The following is a 22,728-nucleotide window of genomic DNA, read 5'->3' on the forward strand; positions in this document are numbered from 1 at the left end:
TTTTGGGAAAAAAGTCCGTATTTATTTTAGGAGTTTTATTTAAATTTTATATAAACCTAATGTCTCAGCAGGCAAGCAAAATAATAGATCAGTCTGGTAATTATTCATCATGTAAATATGCAACATATAAAGTCTTGCCTCCTTGGGAAATAAATGATTTAGCTGTTTTTAGTTTACAGACTAAGCATCTGCCCTCAAAAATGCTGCGCAATAGTATATAGTATTACTTTTCTTTGTAGTGTGATGAAAGAGACAGTTTATAACTGAGATGTCCTAAATGCTATCCTTCTAGCATTAGAAAAACATTTATTAAAATCAGATTAGCTACAGGGGCTATATAAGGAAAGTAACTTTTAAAAAATTTATTTTCTGACTGATAATCTTGGATCATATTTTCCTCAGTAACATTTCCAGGACTGAAACCCAGCCGTGCTCCCTGAAACTTAATTAAATTGCTGGAGGAGGGCTTCCATTTTCTTTAAATAGCTGACGCATTCGATTTTGATTCTGTCCTGCGGGCTGCAAAGATAACTCCCGACTGGTGTAACATAACACAGACAAAATAATGAATTCCTGATAGCTGACATGTGCGAGGCACCGGGGTTTATCATTACATGGGTGATAAACACAGTTTGTAAAAGGAAAAGGGTTGTGTGGAGGATACCCCTGGAAGCTGTGGCTACGGACTAATTGGTTCAGAAAGTCCTGAATTTAAAAACTTTACTGAGGAAAAAATGAAGTGCTTGGTCTAGGTGCAGAAAACTGGTATTAACAATTTGCTCCTAATTAAGAGTGAGTGCTCACTATTAGATTTTTGGGTAGCATTTGCTTGGGAAGATGAGTATTTTGCCAGACAAACTGGAAAATCTCTCGGTAGAAAAGAATGTGGAAGTGATAAAGTGGGCAGTGCTAGAAAGTAGCTGCTCAAGAGAAGTTAATAATTGTCTGATAGCAAAGCACCCGTTCACTGTACTGCTTACCCCACGATTTAAGGTAGCTTTAGAAACAGGACACACCTGAGATTTGCTGGAGGCAGCTCGTCCAGCCTGTTTTTGGAAATCTCACCAGGTTCGTATGACCGAGACTCCAGGTGTGGCCATGTCCAGGACTGAGGTCGGAGCAGAAACACAAATTTGGACCAAATCTCCCAGTTGTTCCTACTCCCTTCTCTCAGGTTTGCATCCTGGAGAGGTCTCGGAGAGCTCAAGGTGGATCCGTTTGGCATGCATGGAGCCCACCTCGTGTGTGCCAGCCGCTAATGGGTGCTCAGGCTGTGGGGCCCGGCTAGAGCTGGCTTAAAGAAAGTCCTGAACTGGGTACAGCGTGGGTGTCAGGTCCCCAGCAAAAACCCTTTTGCTCCACAGACCTGCTCCTCCTTAGGCTGCCCTGCTGGGGAAGGAGACCTGTTGTGAACTGTTCACTGGAAGCTCTTTTCCAAGGCCGTTGGGATTGGGGATGAGTGACAAAGGGACATTCGCGCTGGTCTCATGCGGAGACCAAAGACCTGACCACAGTCTGGGTGCCTCTTTCAGCCCCCAAGGATTTCCTTCTATGTGTATCAGTGGGTGATACAAAAGAGGTGGTGGGTCACCATAGGATTCGCTCTCGGGGCATCCATCTGGTGCCTGTCATAGGCAGCACTGTGGTTTAGTTTTTGATTTGCTTTTCCATGCAAGTGCACTTTTAAAATGCCCACGCACTGGTATTTACAGAGGCTTTCTCTAGTGTGACCCACTGCTCCCCATGGGCTGTGTCTGCCTCGCTGTAAATCAGTGCTCAGCACTGTGGTTGTGCTCCTTGTGCTCCACGGCTGCTTGTTTGCCGAGTGAGTCATTGTGTATTTTGCCTTTCAGCTGCGACTCTGCACACTTTTTCTTTAAATACCTTGCTAGGCACTTGCTCGTGAACCATTAACTCTTGTCTCAGTCAAACCCAGCTATGTGCTTTCCTGAGCTTGCTCTTTTGCAATAAAGAACTAATTTGAAACAAGATGAGCAAAGATTTATTAACTTAGAGCCTGTTTGCTGAGGGGGTTGATTGTTTATTTCGCTTTATTTGGGAACATCTAATGAACCAAGGTAGTAAAGAAGCAAGTTTAGGGAAAGTCATGTTTGATATATATTTCATATAAAGATAATGATTCTCCTACTCGACAGGTATCAGATGCCTACTTTCCCAAAGAGCTCTCTGCTTAATTGAATTTTATACCCTCTTCAAAGAAAGCTGGTTGAAAACTGCAGTAATTTTTCTCTAGCAGTGTGCAAGTCTTGCTTTTCTTGATGAGTCACTGCAGTTCGGTTTTGGGGGTTATACACCCCAGTGTACCATGAGGAAAGGGGTAGCTGAGGGAAGGCAGCAGGCGGAGGGGAGCTGGGCAGGGAGCCGCTGAACTCCATCTCCCTGAGCACTTAGGCAGCAGTTCTGGGATGAAAACGTTGTTCTCTCCTGGTGTTTTGTTTTTCAATAAAAAGTGTAAATTCACTGTGTAAACCAGGTGCAATTACGAAAAAATACATCGTTAAGACCCTAATTTTCTGCTAGACTTTAAACAGCAAGAGGAGTTTTTTTCTGCTGGTGCTACTTGTAGATTTATACAGTTCAGGGCAGACCAAAGCATACATAGTCTCTGCAATGATGTCATTTTAATAGTTTTTTACAATTTCCTATTTTAAAGCAGTTCTGTAAGGGGTCTCAAGGAATTCGTATAGTATGCTTATTATGCAGCAGATGAATTAGGCAGAATTAGGTGGAAGCACTGGGGGTGAAATGAGCAAAAAGGATTAGATGAAGAGGAAAAAAAGGATGTTTTGAGTAATTTAATAATCTGATCTCACGGGATTTACTACTTGCATATGGCAGTGTAACTTTTAATATTTACACATAATTACAGCAGTTTGGTAAGGAACACGCATTTTTAGATTTCATATGCATGATGTTTGTACAGTTTCCTGAGGGGCAGCAAAGGGGTGGTTGTGTTCTGTCCTCTTTAATTGTCCCTCCACGGTCCTTTCTTTTCTTTGTTTTTCTTTTCCTTTAAGAAAAGAGAGGCAGTGTTATAGTGTGTACAACCCAGCCACCTAGGGAGGGCTTTTCTGTGTGCTCTGCATCCAAAGCAGATGAGGGACAAGGCAAGCATGGTGCCAGAAAATTCATCATCCCTCAAGTTGTCTCTTGTGCAGGGGGCAAGTCGCAGACGTGTTGCTGTCGTAGCTGTTAGGCTTGGAGTAGCATCATGGCATCCACAGCCTTAGGTAAAAGATGCTCTCCCCCTGGTCCGTAGAAATTCCTTCAAGTACAGGGTCAGCATTAAAACACATTGCCTTCTCCTGTTGTAAAATTAAATTTCATGGCTTTTGCATTGTAATGTATTCACCTCCCTTCTGTTGAATATCTGGAAAACTTTGTCAGGTCTACAGAGAGTTTCTCCAGTCTTGCACCATCAGCTGCAAGCAGGAGTTTGGGCTCTGGTCTGACTCCAAACAACATCCTCACTTTAAAAAAGCAAAAATAAATCTCTCCTGCTTTTCCTTCCTGTGATGGTTGGGATCTATCATGTGGGGTGTATTTTGTGCTTTGAGGAAATGAAACGACAGCTTTTCAGCCTCAGCTTTTTTGCTTTTGCAGATTTGTCAGGTCTTTATCGTTATTTGGATACTTTATTTTTCTTGTGGTTCCATGTATCTCTGTATCAGCACGCAGGGCTGTGATAACAAGCTTTAAACTTTGCTGCTGTACTCAGACATGCTAAAAACCCACAACTAATACGGCTAAGCTGACTTTTGTGTGAACAGGAAGAAAGCGCGAATGTTAGAAATAACAGTCTGTTGTTGCGAGGAAAGGTTTGGGATCCTTCAAGCGTTCCATCAACTGTGAATAGTCGTCTTTTGCTCTGCAGTAAATCCCCAGGTAAAGCAGAGCCGTTCTGCTTCCCGTCTGGTCTAATCGAGAAGCACTGCTAACGCTTGCTGTTGGTATGGCTGAGCAGCTCTGTAAACGGATATACTGTGCCAGATCCGTGGGACTGTGAGCCATCACCCATGGTAGGTGTGTTGTTCAAGGACCCAAGGGTTTTTTCTCTTCAGAATATTCGTATTTCACATGAAGAGCTGTAAAAGAAGACCTGAGAATTTAGGGCAGGTTCAGGTCGCAGATTTTCTCTAGCCATGGGGAACTGCTTCCTCGGCACCCCATTCCTCGTCTGCAAAGTGGAAATGCGAACAGTGCCTCATCTGCCAAGGTGGCTCTGGGAGCAGCTCACGTTCTCATTTGTCTGGTCCCCATGTCCTCAGATAGAGAGGTGCATGCCTATAGCTGATAGGAGAAATGTTGCTTTTTCCTTGGTGCTCTTGGTCCATCTTCCAAAAGCCAACGAGTAGGGTCACCAAACCCCCATGGGATCAGGAGGCACTGCTGCTGCTCTTTCTGAGAGTCAGGCAGGGTTTGGGAAGCAGAGAAATCAGCCTAAAGGAACAGGGCTGGAGCTGGAGGTCAGGCCCGGGGGTCCAAGGCTGTGGTCCAGCCTGTGCTAAGTGTGGGGAAGAGTTGCCCAGCCCCGGCCGTGCTTTGTGTTTGGTGCTGGTCCCTCTCAAGCTGTGAAACTAAAGCTGCTGTCGCTGCAGCACAGCGTGGGAATCCACAGCGTGGCCGCAGCATAGATGTGCAACAAGCCTGGCGTTGAAAAAGCCATCTGCACTGCTTATCGTGTTCCTTTTCACGTTCAGGGTTTGGAAGGCTCTTAGAAATGCTCCTTCAAATGCCTTTCTGAGCAGGCGGTTCCTATCTGGTATTCAAGTGGCAGACTTTGCAGCCCTGCCCCAGGCAAAGCTCCCCGATGGCTGGGGGGGGGTTAAGGTTCTGCTCTGGCTGTCCTGTGCCAGGGGAAGCCCCTTGTTCATGGCCTTTCCGGATCCTGGTCTTCCTTCAATAGAAAAATAACTTTCTTGAGTGTGCCAGCAGACCATAAACTGAAAGGTTGGGAAATGATGGGAAACGTCTGGCATTTGTCACAAAAGAGGATTTGTCAGAGAGCACATTTCAAAATCCTGCTGCCAAGATCCTGCTGCTCTGACATACTCGAAAGCTGCTAAATCCATCGGCTCTCCCCGTACCTTCCCTGCTCCGTCTTCCTCGCCCCCCTTTTCTCTTGCACTTTTAACCCTGCTCATTTTTTTTCCCCTCCGTTGCCTTGCTGCTTCTTCCTCACACCTGTTTCTTGCAGTACCTTGAAAGGCAGACCAACCTCCACGGGAGCGTGAGGTTGCCACGCTCTGCCCTTCCATTTATTTTAAAACCAAACAAAAGCCTACAGAAAAGGCACCTGCTGCTGAAGCAGTCCAGCTGCGGTGTGATGGTCCATGTTGCCAGCTCTCATCTGTTGAACGTATGGAATGGGAGCACCTTGGAGACCTTGGTGATGCTACCCTAAGTCTGCTTGCTTTAGAAAGTCACTTTGGGACCAGGCTGGGGTGTGGGTGGCAACGCGGGATGTGCTTGTACTGTTATAGCATTGCTTGTAATCGCATAGCAAAGGAATTCGGTGGTTATTCTCAAGAAATAGAACCATTACTAACATCATCTGAGTAACCTGACCAGCCCTCTGAAAACTTATTAGATTGTCAAGCTTTCAAGTGTCTAGTCTAATTGTGTGCTGTTTCTCTGTATGTATTTTGCTAGCTCTAAATATCTTGAACAGAATAAGAAGAAAAATCCTAATGGAAAGTTTTTGAAGCATCTTCACGATGCAGGGTAATATTGTATCGTCCTTTAGCTGTGAAGCTCCGTGTTTCCCTGTATCTCACATGCGATTCTCAGAAGTGTCTGCTGATTTTTAGGTGTCCATGAAATAACTTTCAGGTTAACTTGAGAGGTTGGTTGATATTTTCTAAAAACAAGGCCACTCTAAATTCTACCTGTGGTGTGCCTAAACTTCATTTCAAGAATTAACCGAATATAAAATAGTGACATTCAGAAAGACCCAGGAGTTGACTTATTCTAATGATCACATAGCAACACAAGAGTAAGTATTTATGTGAGGTCAAGAGGCTTCAAGAATAGAGGAAAATCACTACACAGTGCACTTTCCCCAGTGATAAATTCCTACCTTATAAAGTGTTATCGACACAATTCAGCAGAGGCAGACACATCTGCCATCACTTTAGTCAGTTAAAAGTTGTCTGAAGTCCTGTCCTTATCAAGTGGTTAATATTTACAAAGATGGTGTGGGCTGATAAGCTTTTATGTTGTAGTCCAATATATTGCTTTTGCTGCTCTGGGTGTGTCTATTGCTCTTCACGTTTTATGCTAATCTCATTAACCACATCTTATTACAGCTAAGCTCTTACCTGCGTTAGCAACAGGCGTAAGCTGTTTTTGACAGTGGGCGCAGGGAAAAGCCTGGGCAGCCATTGACAAACGGTCCTAATTAGCACAGTTCTGTAAATCTTTGCCTAGCAGGGAGTGTTGTATCACTCGATTACAAGCTGTGAAGATGTACTTTCTGGGAGCATAAATATGTAAGTCTTTTTTAATTTTCAGTAATGTGCTTTAGGCAGAGCGTGCCGCGATAGTCTGGCTTGGTTCCTTCCCAGCTTTCTGGTGGGGTTTTAGCAAGATGCCTAAAATTTTACTGTAACGTCAGCGGGTTGTAGGAAGCATGTGGAATTGGTCCTGGTTTGCTGCTAGAGATAGTAGTTTGAATATGGGAACTCCTATTCATAGTATGGTACGTGGTTAAATATTGCTATTGGTTATTTTAGAGGCAAGCTGCCCTTCCATCTCCGTAGAGCTGGCACCGATGAGCTGGGCGTGCTGTTGGGGACAGCATCTTGCCCAACGTTTGTTCATGTTGGGACAGAAAATTAAATACGGACAGTACCAAGAATGCAAGCTGAGGTTCAGCAGGAGGAGGGTCTGATGAAGATTTTCATTTACATTGCCCAGAGCAATTCAAGTTCTGCTTGATATCTGCCAGAGAGAAAACTCCCATTTAGAGGGTGGAATAGGAAGGAAAGGGTCCGTCTGCTGGTTTTCTTTAATTCTTCTCCGTAGTGGAAAAATACTTGAGATGAGAGTTTCCTATATTCTCCTCCTGGGGATTAAACAAACCTGTTGCCAAAAAATGTTCAGTCCCGTTGACTCTGGGTGGTTTAAGTTTATATATTGAAATTATGCCAAGAACCACCAGTCAAGAAGCCCCCTCTGTAGCAGAGGTCAGATTAAATGCAAGTGGGCCTCTCCGTCCCGACAGCCGAGTCCTCCTCCTGCCTTGATGAGAACCAACCATGGACACGCCAGATACAACACTGGTGTGTTTGGCTGGTAGATAGCGTAGACGGTTGGACATCTGGAGCCGGGGCTGTCTACCCTGTGATTTCTGTATCGCCTTGTGATCGTTTTGAAACCAAACAGGAACAGGTAATAATTCAAACCGTCACTCCTGCTATCTGGAGTTGTCACCTCTGGGGAACGGCTGGATCTCGGAGGGTTTGGGAAAGTGATCCTGAAGGTCAAGGGGAGACGTGCTTTGGCTCCCCGGTGCAGATAAAGTGATAATGAAGTCTGTGGAAGGAGGGGGAGGACTATTTGAGGCTTTTATTATTCCTGAAGCCGTGAATCATCCCAAATGCTAATCCTCGGGCACGCAGTCAGCAGATCTGGGCTGCTGCGTGCCAGCCTGCGCTGTCTGAAGGCATCCAGCATGCAAGGAGCTGTGCCCTGTTTCTCCCAGGTCTTTTGTATTTTTCTAGGATTGTTTCATGCTTTATCTTACAATTATGCAGGAAAAAATAAAATCTTCATGTGGCTTCTCAGAGACTTTCAGACCTTATAAGTCCATTTTGATGGACTTCCTCCACCTGTAGATGGATGGGATGGTGTGTCTGAACCTCAGGGTATGAGGTTGGGTCCCTTCAGGAAGGCAAGTCCCAAGGGCCAACTTTGCCTTGTAAAAGAAGTGTATTCTCCACTAGTGTGAGAAGGTGGATGGGTTTGTAGGTTGGCAGAAGAACACAGAAGGTCCAGCTCTGCTGTAAGTTGTCACAGCTCCGTGGACTCTGCCTGCTAACAAACTGCACCAGGGCCCATGGTTCTGGTTCAGTGCTGAAGGGACGTGCCCCGCATCATGGCACAGACGTGATCGCAGCCCTTTGGTCACTGTATGTCCCAGCTCAGAGCCCACAAACCTTGTCGGGGAGGTGGGTGTGCTGGCTGGCTGGCTGGGGCTTGGTTTAAATTCAGTGGTAGACATTTCCATATTGATGAGCTGCTATGCATCGCTCAAGCTTAACTGGTGCCCTCATTTGGCATTTGATGAGGATAAAGTAAGTTGCTACTCAACCGGGTCCGGAGGTGAGGGGCCCAAAAACCAAACGGGAAGGCGAGTAGCCATGCTGGAGGCCACCAGTTGTGCAAAAGGTGGCATTTCAGAGCATGGTAGGATGCAGCTGCCAGGATTCATGGCATTTCTGCAGAGTCTCGGTGACGGGGAAGCTACTGGCCCCGTAATGTTTGGCGAAGGAGAGCTTGGGACCTCTCCACCCGGCTGCGGCGGTGACAGCAGGGGAGTCACCTGTCCCCCCGCCCGGCTGCCTCTGCCGGGGCTCAGCTCTCGCCTCCTGGCATCAGCCTCATTAGTGCTTCAGCCCTTGCTTGGGCGTTTTGTTGTTCGCTGGCAACAAGGTTTCTAAATAGGGGTTTATAGACCAGCCGTTAAACCTCTGATTATGAATATTGTGGGTTGAGAATCTATATTTAGAGGAACAGCCCTTTTATTTGGTAAAAATGAGCTATTTTGTTATTGCTTCCTTCCAAAACCTCTCCTACTTCACTGCATTTCCCTGCCAACCCTGACTGCTACAGCAGCCATTGCAGTTATGAGTCAGGCTTAAAAATAGGAGGAAATTTTTATCTTAATAATCAATTATGCTGTGAGTCTATGATTGAAGTTGGAAGGGACCTCAGGAGGTCATCCGGCCGAACCTCCTGCTCCAAGAGGAGTCAGCGGTGAGATCAGGCCAGGTTGCTCAGGGCTTGGTTTTTTGGTTTGGGTTTTTTTTTTATTTTTTGCTCTGGTTTCTGAGGCCTCAGGAGGGTGTGCTCTGTCTGCATTTTCATGTGTCCCTACAAAGCCCTGGTAATCTACCTTCTCACTGCAAGCTGAGATGTCCTACAGCCTTTTGATCCCATCAAAATGGGCTTTTAAAGGGTGAATAAAACCCCCTCAGCTTTTGTGAGCATTGGCCGTGTTTGAGCGTTGAGAGGAGAGATCCTGATTTTCTACCCAGCTGTCCCCGTTTGTGGCACTTGGGTGCTGGCCAGCTTGCAAAGAAAAGTGCATATTCCTGGCAGAAGAGCGCCGGCCCGGCAAAGCTCAGCAGCAACAGCTCCTCGGCGCTAATTGACCCCCTTCTTGGCAACTTCATCAAAGACGTTGAAGAATAAACAGGCTGTTGATTGAACTGTTTCCTCGTCCCCAGAGGTGGTCCCTCTTAGTCAGGGTTGAGGCACATTGTCAGGGCTGGGGGAGAAGCTTGCGGAGCGGTTAGCCCATGCTCACCGAGGAACAAAAAGCTTTCATTTACTGCGCCTTCCGTGTGACATCTGCCGCGTGAGATGGAAACGTGGTGGGGATTCGCTGCCTCCTCTGTCTGCAGAGGTTGATCCGCGGTGCCCACTGAGCAGATTTCTGTGCTCTGGTGCACTCTGCTGATGCACGGGGTGCTGATTTTGAGGGACGATGGGGAACGTAGCTCAGATGAAATCTCTAATAGTGGAATCTGATGAAAACAGAGGTCGGGAGAAGGAAGACACCTTCAAGGAAAGCCTGGATGCAGAAGTTGAGGCGGATGCTGATAGACGTGACTGATGCATTCTTTACATAGAAAAGTCATGTTCGTGCTTGTTGGCGCTGCTGCGAAGGCACGCAGAAATCCTGCAGAAATGAGGCGTGCAAGTTTCAGCTGATTAATTAATGGGGCATGTAAGGAGAAAATATTAACCATTTTACTGATGCCTGTAAATAGGTTTTTAAATATTCTGCTGGGGTTTTTTGTGACAAATTGCATTCACATACTTCAGCCCCCTTTATTTCGTTCCAGGCTGGGCCTGGAGTCCAAAATATTTGAACTTTCTGTAGAATGAGCAGTCCAGGAAAAATATTTTCAGTGAAAATATTTTTAAGTATATGAACTGAAACCCTTTGTTTTGAATCAGATCAGTGTTAAACTCTGAGATTTGACAAATACCATGCTGCTTCATGAAATTTGTTGTCTAGAGGTAGGATTTTAGCTAAAGATAGAGCAAAAATTAGCACTACAAGCCTTGCTTTTGGGCAGAGGCTTTCCTTCTGCAGCTGTTTCAGGGCTCATTCTGCACTCAGCAAATAGAATGAGTGTGTGCAAAGTAAATATTGATACGGTGCTCCTGCCGCAGTGGCCCGAGAATCACGTGTCTGTATAATGAGTTACAACATGAGCCTGCATGACACCATATACATCAGTGTCATGTGAGAGGGCCTATAGAGTTACGTTGCTGTGACAGCCTGATATGGGGCAATGCGCCATGTTCTTGGGTAGCAAATACAGCCCTTCTGCTGAAACTAGTGATTGCTTCTATGATTCACTAGCAGTGACTCTGTGCCATTTTTGTTTTTTAGTGATGAAAACACTAGAAAAGACTTGAAGACACTGCCTGTCTTTCCTACCAAGACACTGCAGGAGCATCCATCACTCGCTTACTGGTGAGCTATTTAATTTAAAATGTAAATCATTGCTATGAATGGTAATGACAAGATCACTTCTAAACGGTTTTGCAAACTCTTAAAAGAGTTTTCAGCCTGTATGATATAGGACTTGGAGTTAATTGCTGGTGTTCAAGTATTTCCAGTTTTTAGAATGTTATAAATCATGCGAGATCTGATGCAAATCCCTCATTGAACGTTCGCTCAAATTAAATTGCTGGATCAGAATATGTGGGGACCACGCGTTAGAAAGAGCTGAAATCTGAACTCCAGCCAAGCCTGGGTTTGCAAAGAGCACCTTGCTCTTCAACTGTCACACAGTGGAGCCTCTGTGGTGGGTTGACCTTGGCTGGCAGCCAGATACCCACCCAGCTGCTCTCCTCAATAGGGGGAGGAAATAGGCTAGAAAAGCTGGAAACAGAAAGGCAGGTCCAGTGTCGTGGCTTGAATCTGCTGTAAAGGGACACAGCATTTGGGATGAATCAACGATGTTGTTTCCTTGGAATTGATGCCCTTTGTGCAAGTTTGACTCTCTCATTTGTTTCATTTTTCTAGGCTTGATGTGTACCTGATGGATTTTCAAGTAAACTAGTACTTGCTTATGATTTGTTTTTTTCAGAATGCATACTGCTGGGTTTTTCTTTGCTTTCAAGTGTCGGACACTTAAATGCATATTTTATTTTGCATTCCACTAAACCAAAATGTTGAAGTATATAACAGGAAAAATGTGAAAAGGTCATTGCTGACATATCTGTATTTTTTTCACCTATGAAATGTCAGGGGAAAAATACAATGGAATGAAAACATTTCTGGTTTAACTTCTTCTGTCTTACATATAGCGCATTAACCATCCTTTGAAGTTTTGGTCCTTTAGAATGTGAAAACGAATTTATACAATTAGTACCATTATTCTGCAGCAGCATCTGCAGCAGAACAGGCTGATCCGAAAAGATTTCATTAATTAGTCTGGAACGCGGCATGCGATGGTGGGGATCAGCCAGGCAGCTCGACACTGCTTAATGAAGGGTGGGAAAGAAATCAGTAAGAAACAGAATGTAAACCAGAGCAAGAAATGTACAGAGGGACACTTCTCTGCATGCTGAGCAGGCGTCTGAATTTCAACAGATGCTGTCACACATGAAAAAAGTCACTGAGCCTCTAAATTGGGTTTTGTGTTTGGTTTGCAGTGAGGACAGAGTAATTGAGCATTATACACAAATTAAAGGTCTGACCAGAGGACAAGCCATTGTTCAGTGAGTATGACACTTGTTAATTTGTGAAGATGATATTTTTCCTTTTTTTCTTTTTTGTTGAGAAGTGGCGATGCGGGCTGTGTTGGTCATTATTGCTTGCAAACTTTACTATTTGTATCTGTCAGATTCTTTTTTATTGAGTTATATTTCAAAGTTAAATTATTTGAAGATTCAGATTTCACAGGCTTGCAGTTAAGGTTGTGTGTCCTCGTTCAGATACCTCAAATATAAAAGAAATTATTTGGACCTTACTTTATTGGAAGACTCTTCTCCATACTGTGCTTGCTATCAATTAGTTTTCTCACCAAACTCTTAAGGGCGAGTATTACCTTAGGTCCTGTAAAAAAAAACCAAATGCATGTTTGTTGAAATGTTCAGAATTTGGCTTTCAAAAGAACAAGGTCTTCCAAGATGCATACAGAGCCTATGGAATTTCATTTTTAATTTACCGTTAATATTACTGTACTTCCTACAGGTAAATGCAGTGGGATGTGTTACGAACCGAGAAGTTTGAGATGATTGCCACGGTTGCACGATGTAGACAACTTGTAGTTTTTCTCACGTACCTCGATGCCTGTAACTCTGTCTCAATAATTCAGGGGCTTCTTTCAATAGGAGTGAGGGAAAAAATTGTCTGTTCAGTGGTTGTCTGAATTGCCTCATGAAACAGTTGTACAACTGCATAAACACTTTCATTTGGAGCCTATCCATTGTAACCAGAGCACCATGGTGCAATAATTATAGGCAGGTCTTTAACGCCAGCATTTCCCAAAAGGCTCACATGTTCAGGTCAGAATTTTTACTTTCAGTTCTCTGACCTTCTGATAAGAGATTGAATGTTTTGTTGTATGAGAGATTTCCATTTGCTTTAGCTGGGCCAAAATATCACATCTTTCCCCAAGCCAGGATGCTAAGTTTTTTTCTGAAAACATGGGCCTTCAATTATTAAGACCTTCAAAATATGCAAATGATAAATGACATGTCCTGAATGTATGTGTGAAAAAAATATGTTAATAGATATTATTCCCTCTAGAGAAAAATCTGATATGCTATAAATCTGTCTACAGGTACATGAAAGTGGTAGAAGCTTTGCCAACATATGGAGTTCATTACTATGGAGTAAAGGTTAGTAAATGCCCATAGATAATGTGATTGCTTAGCTTAACCTGTGATTACATTCCTATAGGAGTAGTTTGATGATTCAGTACCCTTCTATCAGTATTAAACCCTGCGTTTTTCAACATCTATAATTTTTCCCCCTTTAATATTCTTTAAAATTGTTTCCAGAGAGCAGCAAAGCATTATGTGCTACAGAAGACAGAAAGGAATCTTTGTAAAACCTTCTATAATCCTATCAGGAACTAAATTCGTATCATCTTAATTAAACTGGATATCATTTCTAGATCTGAAGCAGTTAATAGTTTCCCCAGAGACATTTCTCATCAAGATTAGAAAAAAATACAATATAGAAAAGACTACTTCTAAGTGGCAGGTGATTAGTGGGTGCGTACCTGGAGTGGGGAAATGCTGAGAAATATTTTTGGAGAGTGATGGAAATACACCATTTATTCCCCTTTGTAGAGCAGAGCCTGGGCCAAAGTGTTTTGTGCAGAAGAGCTCAGCAGAGATGATGTTTCCTTACTTTGAGTCATGGCCATGACTGTGGTACCTGAGAAGCTGATGTTTTGCGCTGTTCTCTCCTCCTGCAGCTGTCCATGCCTGAATTTAGTGGATGCAGTCATTGGCCACAGTTTTTTCTGTCTCATATCCTTCCCCCCTTCACAGCCACTCCCGCAACGAGTGACACCCCCTTGTTTCAGCAGCACTGTCGCTTTTTTTGTCCACTTTGCACAACCACCACCTAGTTTCTGGCTTCTGCCTGAGAAGGCACGGGGAGAAAGCTTCAACGTTCACTCCAGCAATCCACTTCACATCAATTTGTGTGTTTGTGTGATTGCAAAAAAAAATCTTTGTTCTGTACCTACTCGTGCTTGTCACAGAATGGAATGGGCTGTAATCTTGGAATTGCATAATTCTTAAGTAGCTCTTGGTTCATGTAGACGTCCATTTTTCAGGATAAGCAAGGAATCCCGTGGTGGCTTGGAATAAGTTACAAAGGAATAGGCCAGTACGACTTACAAGACAAAGTTAAGCCCAGAAAAGTAAGTTTTTTGCATCTGATTTTTTTCGGGGGGAGGTGGGATGGTGTTGCATGTCAGAGTATACTTTTTTTAAGCTGTTGCTTATTGGACTAGTGAGTAAAAGACCAAGGGTTGGAGGCAGAAGGAGAATTCTGCTGGCATTGAGGCAGTAAAACTCTCCTCCTCACATAGATAGTGGGAATTCCCTTTGGGAGCTTTGGCTCATGTGTCGTCTTGAGTTTGGTCGTCTCAGGACAGTCTGGACAGGAATTTTGGCAGCCTCCAGGGATAACTACAGAACTATGAAGCAATTGGGTTTCTGCAAGTCCCAAACTAAAGGCCTTGTACTCGAGCAGTGTTTTCACTTGGCTTTCGTGGGTGTTCTTTGTGTGTGAAGTGATAAAAGGCTCCACTGATATCCGTGAAATACGAGGCCAACTGCATGAAACTGCAAGCCTGTTTAGGCAACTGTACGTTTCCATGATGCAATGAATTGTAAGGGGGGATTGAGAGTAAATGCCAAATACTGGAGGTCATTCTTCTCTTTTTCCACCCCCCTGCTCCCTAGCGTGTCTCCTGCAGAGCGAACTCTGCCAACAGCCTCCCTTGTTTAAGCAGGGCAGAGGGTCCCGTATTGCACTGCTGGCTCCCTCAAAGCCCCCGTCAGCGAGCCCTAACAGGCTCTTCTGCCGGCGGCCTTGGAAACCCATCATGCAACCCAAGCACACGATGTGTTGGGAGCTCGCCCAGTCCCGTAGCTGCATACGTCTCCCTGTGACAGGACGGAGCCCTGAAAGTCTTTGAAGAGTTATTTAACCTGCTTGGCTGGGGGGAAGAGCCAGGACCGCACATGTGGGGCCACGCTGTTGGGCCGGCTGTGTGTGGTTTCTTTCTGGTCATGCCTTCGTTGGAACATCTAAGCCGTGAGGAGATGGAGACCTGGGGTTTTGCTGTTCTCCTTCCCCGGGAATGATGTGGGCAGCAGTTCACGTGAAGTGTGTGTTTCCTGCCAGGGAATTTTACATTTGCAAAATGATATTGTTTAGTGTATTTGTGCCAAAAAACATAGCTTAACAAAACTTCCTTGTTAAAATTAATTCCCCTTCAAGCTCCCAACTTGATGTTCTCTTTTTCCAGAGCAGGCCATGACTTCGTTTCTTTTGGTATATTTGTATGCCTGTGTGTCCAGAGTTGAACTCATATGTCCTTCCTTTTGCTTTGTTTAGTAAAGCACACAATTTCATCCCAGGTCTCTCTTACCGTGCCTGTTCTATATGACAGTGACACAAGAGGAACCCTAGAAAATCAAGTCAATGTTAATGCAGCCATTGATCATCAAAGGAGAGCATCAAGGAGCTCCTCTTGCTCTTGAGCACTTCCCTGCTTTTAGGCAACATCTACAAGATTTTCCGGTCAGGTCAAACACGGATCATTCTCTAGCCAAGATGTCCAGCTGTGACCAGCAACGCTGTCCAAGAAAATGCAGCCTGCCTGACTAGAAGCATTGCTTCGCCAAGCAGTTTTTATGCTTGTGGGATTTCAGTTTACAACATCAACCAGGCAGATTAAGAAAATTTTTTAAGGTCAGCAGGGCCCAAGATACCAAGTCACACCCTGCTACAGTTAGTTACGAGGCGTTGCCTTTGAGTGCAGCAGGAGTTGTGTTTAAGAAAAATAAAATAAAAAACAAAGGTCACCTCTGCAGTGGAAGCGTTACAATGGAAATGATAATAGTTGTCTGCTTTGCTGTAATTATAATTATACAACAGAGGATAGAGATTAAAAGGAAAGGTGGGAGAGAGGAGCCTAAATGCAGAGGGAAGCTTTAACGCCAGTAAGCTGATTGAAAAAGTGGGGATGGATATGGCTGTAGTATCCTTACGGATTTGTGTCTGGTGTTAATAGGAGGAGACAAAAATGACTTAAGCCACAGCTTGTCCTGGGTCATGGCTACTTCTAACATGTGGCTAAATATGCAGTTTCTTTGTGAAAAAGGTGTTCCAGGATTTGAAATACAAAGTGCACTTCTGATGTGATCCGTGGAAGTAATTGGAATCAGATCGCTTTTGAGGGGGAAGGCAGACGCTGGGTCTAGAGAGGCACCCACGTCCAGACTTGGTTTTGGAGTTAAAATGTTGAGACACTGCTGTTTATTTCAGTGTAGCTGTAGCCTTGCTGCTGGTGATGCAGCAGGCAGAAGTTTCCTTTTAACCGGTATTGTTGTTTGTTCGTATTTATGAATGTATCGGAATATATTTCAGCGAGAGAAGAGTCTGTATAGCTTGCCTGAATCTCCGAGGAGCCAGCAAGCACAGTCCTTTCTGAAGCAGCAGGCAAGAGGGGAGTAGGCATGTAAACTATGCCTGTCTTTTGGAGCAGAGGTGTTAGTTTTGCTGGGTTTAGCAGAATTTTCTTGCTTTGCTTTTCAGGATGGAGCCAAACTCACAACTGCCATGTGCTGGTGTTATCCTGCTGTTTATACTGTGGATCAAAAATGCTGTTCTGTTTATTTCTAGCCATCTGGGAAAGAGCATCCTTATTGTGCTCCAGTTCTCCACTTAGTGATGTTTAAATATGCATGCAGCTGATTAATTCAATAAAAGGGAAAGGCTGAGTCCAAGTCTAATGAAGACGAAGCTGGCTTTTCCTAATTTTAAAGATACAAGCGATCTCTGGGTGTGCAGACCTCTCTGATACTGGCTGCAGTGGGAAAGCTGCTGAGTTTCAGGTGGGAGGCTTTGAACAGGAATTGGTGCCTGTGCTCCAGCTGAATTCACACCAGGGGTTTTTATTCTGCTCCCCATGTCTTTTCTGCAATGCTAATGGCTGCTGTCAGATGTAGCTGCATTTGCTTAATGTGTTCATCGTAGGCATCTGGTAAGAGCCAAGTCCATATTCAGAATAAAATTTTAAAAATAATAATAATTAAAAAATAATATATGTAAAATTAACTGCACCCATTAATGCAGTGTCAAAATCCCAACAAATATAACCATCCTCCTCAAAAAGTGAAATCTTTTGGCTTTATCCAAGTAGGTCTTTAGGCAAAGAGACCTAAATATAAGCCTTGGAGCACAGTGGTTATCCCACGATTTTGTTGTTGGATCAACACTGTTGCGTGAAGTCCAAGGTTGAGAACTCTTCACGGGAAGCAACTTGCAAGACAGACCTGGATGAAGCAATCTCCAGATCTGTATCGCCCAGCCTTGCCAACGCTTGCGCAGGTACTGTCAATCATCCATGAGGGGAACGTGTGTTGTTGGAGAGGACGGTGTGTAACTCAGGGCTGGACCAGGAGAACCTGCCTTGTCTGTCTGTCTGTGTAAAGCTGGCTGGGGAGGTTTGAGTCTGGCTATTAATATTTTGCTAGTTGACCTGAGATGGTTTGGAGAAAGGAGTTTTGTTGCTGTAAGTCACTCCTGAAAGCTTGTACCGCTTTGGAAGCGGTTTCTAGTGAAGCGAGCCCGTGTTTTACGCCTTGCCCGGGACTGCGAGCTGATGGGCACTGAGGGAAGCACTGGGCTCCAGTGCTGCAATAGACTGAAAATGGAGAATTATTTTTTGTCGTTTATGAAAATTGTCTTTTTCTTTGTAGATAAAAGCAGTGGCTCCACACTGGCTGGAGGTTACGCTGAGCTCAGTTGATTATAATCCTGAAGTCTCACAGGCCATAAAAAAACCTGGGTTTGGCAACCCTTGTTCAGATTTCAGCTCAGACCTGGGATTAACTCTGCAGTCCTGCTGCTCTGCAAACATATTCTCCCTTCAGCTGCAGTTAATACCGAGAGATGCCTCCTGCTTGGAGAAATGCCTCCTGCTTGCTATGGGGTGGCATGCCAAGATCCTGTCCCCAATCTCCTCTGAATCAATTAGGAAAGGCATAAACCAGGTCCCAGGACTTCGTATGCTGTTTCAAAACAGAACAGATCTCCCTTTTATCTCTACCCCTATTCTTCTCACTGGCGAGATAAACAATGCCTCGTCTTGTTTATGGAGCGTGTATTATGGTATGAGTTGAGTTTATTCTGCGTTCAGCCAATACGTGGTGATCCTCTGAGGGATGGGAATTTGAGAAGGCGGCTTGCTGGCTTTTTGACTTGTTCTCCCACTTCATTGTGTTTCTGTGGGCAACTCCCTGGTGATAAATGAACTATAATATCTGAAGAGAAGAACTAATCTTGCTATGGTATTGTTTTAAATCTACAAGAATTTCAATTCTGCTGCTGGTTGTCTTGAATACATTATGTTCTCAAAAGTGTTTTTGTTAGAGTATACTAGTTTTGAAATGGATAATATGATATTTTTCTTTGAAATCAACATATACTAAGAGCTGATGCTGAAAGCTTTCCCTTGCAGAACATTTACTTAATGTAAATTTACTGTCCTGCTTTGCTGAATGGTTCAGAACACAACAGTATTCATACAGGCTTCTCGGGAGGCGGATCTATTTAGGCAGAGATTTCTTTTACGGTGTTTATTTCTCACCAAGTAGAAGCCATTGATTTAGATATAAGATACTAATCTCACACGATTATTTAAAATAAACACATAGCTGTTATGAGACTGCTCTGAAATTCAGTTCCTTCCAGATGTGCGGAAAGTTGCTTGGGCGTCACCTGCCCCAAAACACACGCGTTTTGGGACAGTTTGGTGCCGAGACATCTCTGATTCTTGTTAATGCCAACGCTAGTGAGAACCGAGCAAGGATGGATCGTAATGCATTAGGAAAAAATGCGATTGAAGAGGTTTTTAGAGGAATGGCTTAATGTGTAAGAGATGAAGGATGCCTCCAGGTGAGCTCTACCAATTTATGCTGGCACAGGTGGGAGCCGTCTGCCTCCTTCTCTCAGAAGTTGCTGCAGGTGGGGCAGTTTGGCTCTCCTGCCGTCTCCTCAAAAGCCTCCCTCCATGGCCAGGCACAGCAATTTAAAACAAAGAGATTTCAGCTGAAGGTAGCATGCCAGACAGCAAACTGGAGTGGAGCGGCTGAAAGGCAGCCCTTCTTCTAGCGTTGCCGGCAGGGTGGTAATTTCCTTCATCGGGGTGGGGTGCATTCCTGTGGGCAGAAATCTTTTATGTTTCCTTGGTCTGAATTGCCAGATTTGTCTGGAGATTGCCGTTCCCAGCCAATTCCTGGGGTGCTGGTTGCCGAACCTCCTTACAGGCACCGCACGTTACCACGAGGTGCTTTGAAAGTGCTTCCCGAGGGAAGGGCTGCTGCAAACGCCGCAGCATGGTTTGCACTTCCACACTGACCTTACCCAGTGATCCCTTGGGTGAAAAATCAAAGATCTGGGTAATTTAGCTCTTGGTCAGAATTTGCCATCAACCTTGGAAACATCCCAGGTGCAACCCTGGCATGTGTTGTGCCCGGGGTTGGTGCTGCGGCTCTGCAGAAGTGCTTGGTCATACAACCCCTCCAGCCAGCTCCTCTCCAGATTTTTCACCCTCTTGCAGGGAAAAAAAAAAAAAAATAATTTTTTTTTTGATCTTTTTTTAAACAAAATGCATCAGGCTGATAGGAATATTAAGCAAAGCGCCCCTGAGCAGCTCTTTTGCACGTTTCTGAAGGTGGGGGCTTTGCCAGCTCCTGCCTGCGATCCTGATGGGGCCGTTTTTCCGAGCCAGCGAGCTCCTGCTGTCAGGCCCAGACAAACTTGCATTTTATTCAAAACTGGATGCAAGACCGGCCAGGTACAAAAAAACCAGCTGCTTCTTTTATTAAGGTGTCTCGCTGCTTAAGCAGTCTGTGTCTGCTTTGTGTCTCGTTAGACTACAATTACAGCTTTTTTTGTATGGGAGAGAGGGTTAGGAGGACGATATCTTTGTGTTCAGTGTTCTGTAGTATCTCGAAGGGGATCGCAGTAGAAATGCAGGAAGCTTCAACTCATGGGCTGGCAAAAGCAGCAGCTGGGTGGTAGGAGTCTGGCTGGTGCACAGAGGTGCCTGAGTAATGCGGTGTGATCAGGGAGCTTTGCACCTCCGCCTTCTCCAAGAAGACCCAGAAAACAAACCTCGACCAGGCCAAATTCTGCCTGTAGAGTCGGACAGGCAGCCCCTGCTACGCTCAATGGGAGTTTTCAGGAGCCTTTAAGGATCTGGCAATGTAAATGGATGGGAAGGCTGTTAAGAAAACATTCATTAGCTCAGGTGGACCTAATCATCTGGTTGAAGGGAACATACATTGCAAAACTTCCACAAAAACATTTTAATTATTCCTAATTGTTCTTCCAGCCCTCAAAAACCAGTTTCAGATTTCCAGATTCTTTTTTTACAACTCTTTTGTCTTTTAATATGCATGTAGTTTAGGTAAGATTGAAATTAGGGATGATTTAGAAACATGTCTGTACAGAGTTAGGGAGTATTTAAAGGGAGCAGGAAAACTCTAGTGCAGTGACAGTTTCTTGAATATTGCCTTTTGACCACAATTTAGAAAAATTTCATTTGAAGGAGTTTATAGAATTTCATTTGGTTTACTCTGGTTTATTCTTTATTGCTTTTTTGCCCTTGTTTGTATTGAGGCTTTTTTTCCTCTTGTCTTCATGAATCCAGACATGTTAGACAGAAACTTGTTAATACATTCATTCATGATTATTTTAAGTGCACCTATATAAATATTATTAGTCCACAACTTACTCTGAAGCTACTTACACAATCATTGGTCCTTTTTTTTTTTTTTTTAAGGACTTGACTGCAGGAGGGTTTGTCAGAGGAGTTGATTGCTGAGGAGCTTATATTGTTCTTAAGTGAGATAGCTTAAGGACAGGGCACTTTTCAGTCTGTAAGAGCAAAAATGTGTCCTGTGTGCAGAATTTCAAACGCTGCTTCCCCATCTCTTCTGCAGTGGAGCAGCAGAGGGGGGAGCTGGAGTTGTCCCAGTCCTGCGTGTCTTTGGGCAAGGAGGCAAATGTCTTTGTGCTGAATGTACCCGGCTGCAAATGCTGCGGGCGCCTGTCAGCTCCTTTTTGGGCTGGGACGGATCTCACAGGGTGGGGAGGAAATGGGGCAAAGCTCTACCCACATCCTGAGGCAATTCCATGCAGGTTTCCTTACAAATGCAAAGGCTGCCTTTTTTTTTTCTTTTTTTTTTTCTTCCCCCTCTCCCTTCTCCGCACCACAGATGATCAGGGATGCATCTCACCGGGGGCTGGCATTGCATTTGCGCAGGCAGTTCCTCATGGAAGTGTCCACCCAGACCCTTGGAGTGCTGGTGCATCCCTCTGCCTGGGCAGGAGGCTGCTCAAGGTGGTGGGGCCACCTCACCTGCATTTTGTCCCCTTGCCAAACGCGACCTTCTTCGCCCTCCCTGCCCCTAGGACAGGTGACCCCTTCTCCCGCAGCCCTCAGGAATGCTGAGCACGTCCGGAGGGGAAAAACCCAGAGGAAGTGATAAAGGGGACGGGGTGTCATCGCCCGCAACCGATAAGAGGCAGCAAGGCGGTTTTTGTTCCAGAGGTCATGGTTGAAGCACACCCATCGTTTTTACGAGCGTGGGAGCGAGGCGGCCAGGAACACGGGGCGATGCTTCTGGTCGAACCTGTTGCCTCTCGGGCGTGAGTCAACGCCAGCAGGGCCGGGACTCGGCCGCCGCGGGGGCCCGGGCTGCCTGCTGCAGCCCCCCTCGCCACGCTTGCTCCCACCTCAGCCCCCCCGCCAGGCCTCGGGGTGCTCTGAAGGGGTGCAGCCCCTCGGTGGAAACCCTCTTCTGCTCTCTCCTCCGTTCAGTTTTCCCTGTATCTGGGGGAAAGGGTGGGTCGGGGAGGCGTCGCTGCCGGGAGAGGCGGTGATGTCAGGCGTGTGTCAGCAGTGGGAGGCGAAGCCGACGAAAGCAGAGCGGTACCGACGGGCCGCCGGCGGCGGGGAGGGATGGCACGGCGGCCACCTCGTGCTCTGCTCTGCTCATGTCGCCCTTGACGCTTTCTGGAGTGGCCGGTGGTGCCGGGGAGAAGGGGCCGGTGGTGCGGGGAGGTGAGTGCGGGGAGCGGAGCGTGCACAGCGGGGCTGTGCAGGGGAGGGAGGCGGCCGAGCTGCCGGGGTCGTGCTGGGGATCTCTGCGTGCTGGAGCACCCACGGGCGTTGTTGCTCAACATCCTGACATACTGCATGAGCTGTTTTCTTTTTAATTTTTTTTTAATGTATTCATTTAAAAGTTCAATGTCAAGGTATAAAGAGGGCACTTCTGAAAGTAGTGTGACTGGACAGGGTGCCTTTAATACAAAGATAAACTTACTTAAGCAGCAGAGTAATACTTCCACGATCTTCTAGAAAATGACTTATTAGTTTAAGTAAATGACATTTCCCCTTGCTGCATTTTTCATATAGCAGGATCTAATAATAAATTGTAGTACTAGAAAAGAAAGCTTTAACTAAACAGAGGGAAAGGTCGCTGAGAGAGCCAGAGTTTTCCCCACAAACACATGCACTGGGTTATGTTTCATTTACAATCCGTGTTAAGAATGTTTCAAATGAAGCATGGTGTAATACGTAATTTTTTACAAAACCTGAAGTTCTTCTGTAGTCGGGGGGCGGCGTGTTGGGTTTTGGCGGAGGCCAGCGGGAATGTTGCGTGTCCCGGGGACTTCTAGTGTGGCGGCTGCAG

General features: G+C 45.2%; 1 protein-coding gene across 2 annotated transcripts in view; it reads left to right on the forward strand.

Moving 5' to 3' along the window:
• FRMD4B (FERM domain containing 4B) overlaps positions 1-22,728 on the forward strand; it is a 147,640-nt gene that overhangs the window by 107,296 nt on the left and 17,616 nt on the right. For both annotated transcript variants that reach the window (XM_050904631.1, XM_050904630.1), the window contains 4 exons: positions 10,652-10,735; positions 11,923-11,988; positions 13,056-13,113; positions 14,064-14,150. In XM_050904631.1, coding sequence (XP_050760588.1) covers positions 10,652-10,735; positions 11,923-11,988; positions 13,056-13,113; positions 14,064-14,150 — 295 coding nt within the window. The remainder of the gene's footprint in view (positions 1-10,651; positions 10,736-11,922; positions 11,989-13,055; positions 13,114-14,063; positions 14,151-22,728) is intronic.

This window comes from Gymnogyps californianus, chromosome 13, assembly GCF_018139145.2.
Source record: "Gymnogyps californianus isolate 813 chromosome 13, ASM1813914v2, whole genome shotgun sequence".
Taxonomy (NCBI): Eukaryota; Metazoa; Chordata; class Aves; order Accipitriformes; family Cathartidae; genus Gymnogyps; species Gymnogyps californianus.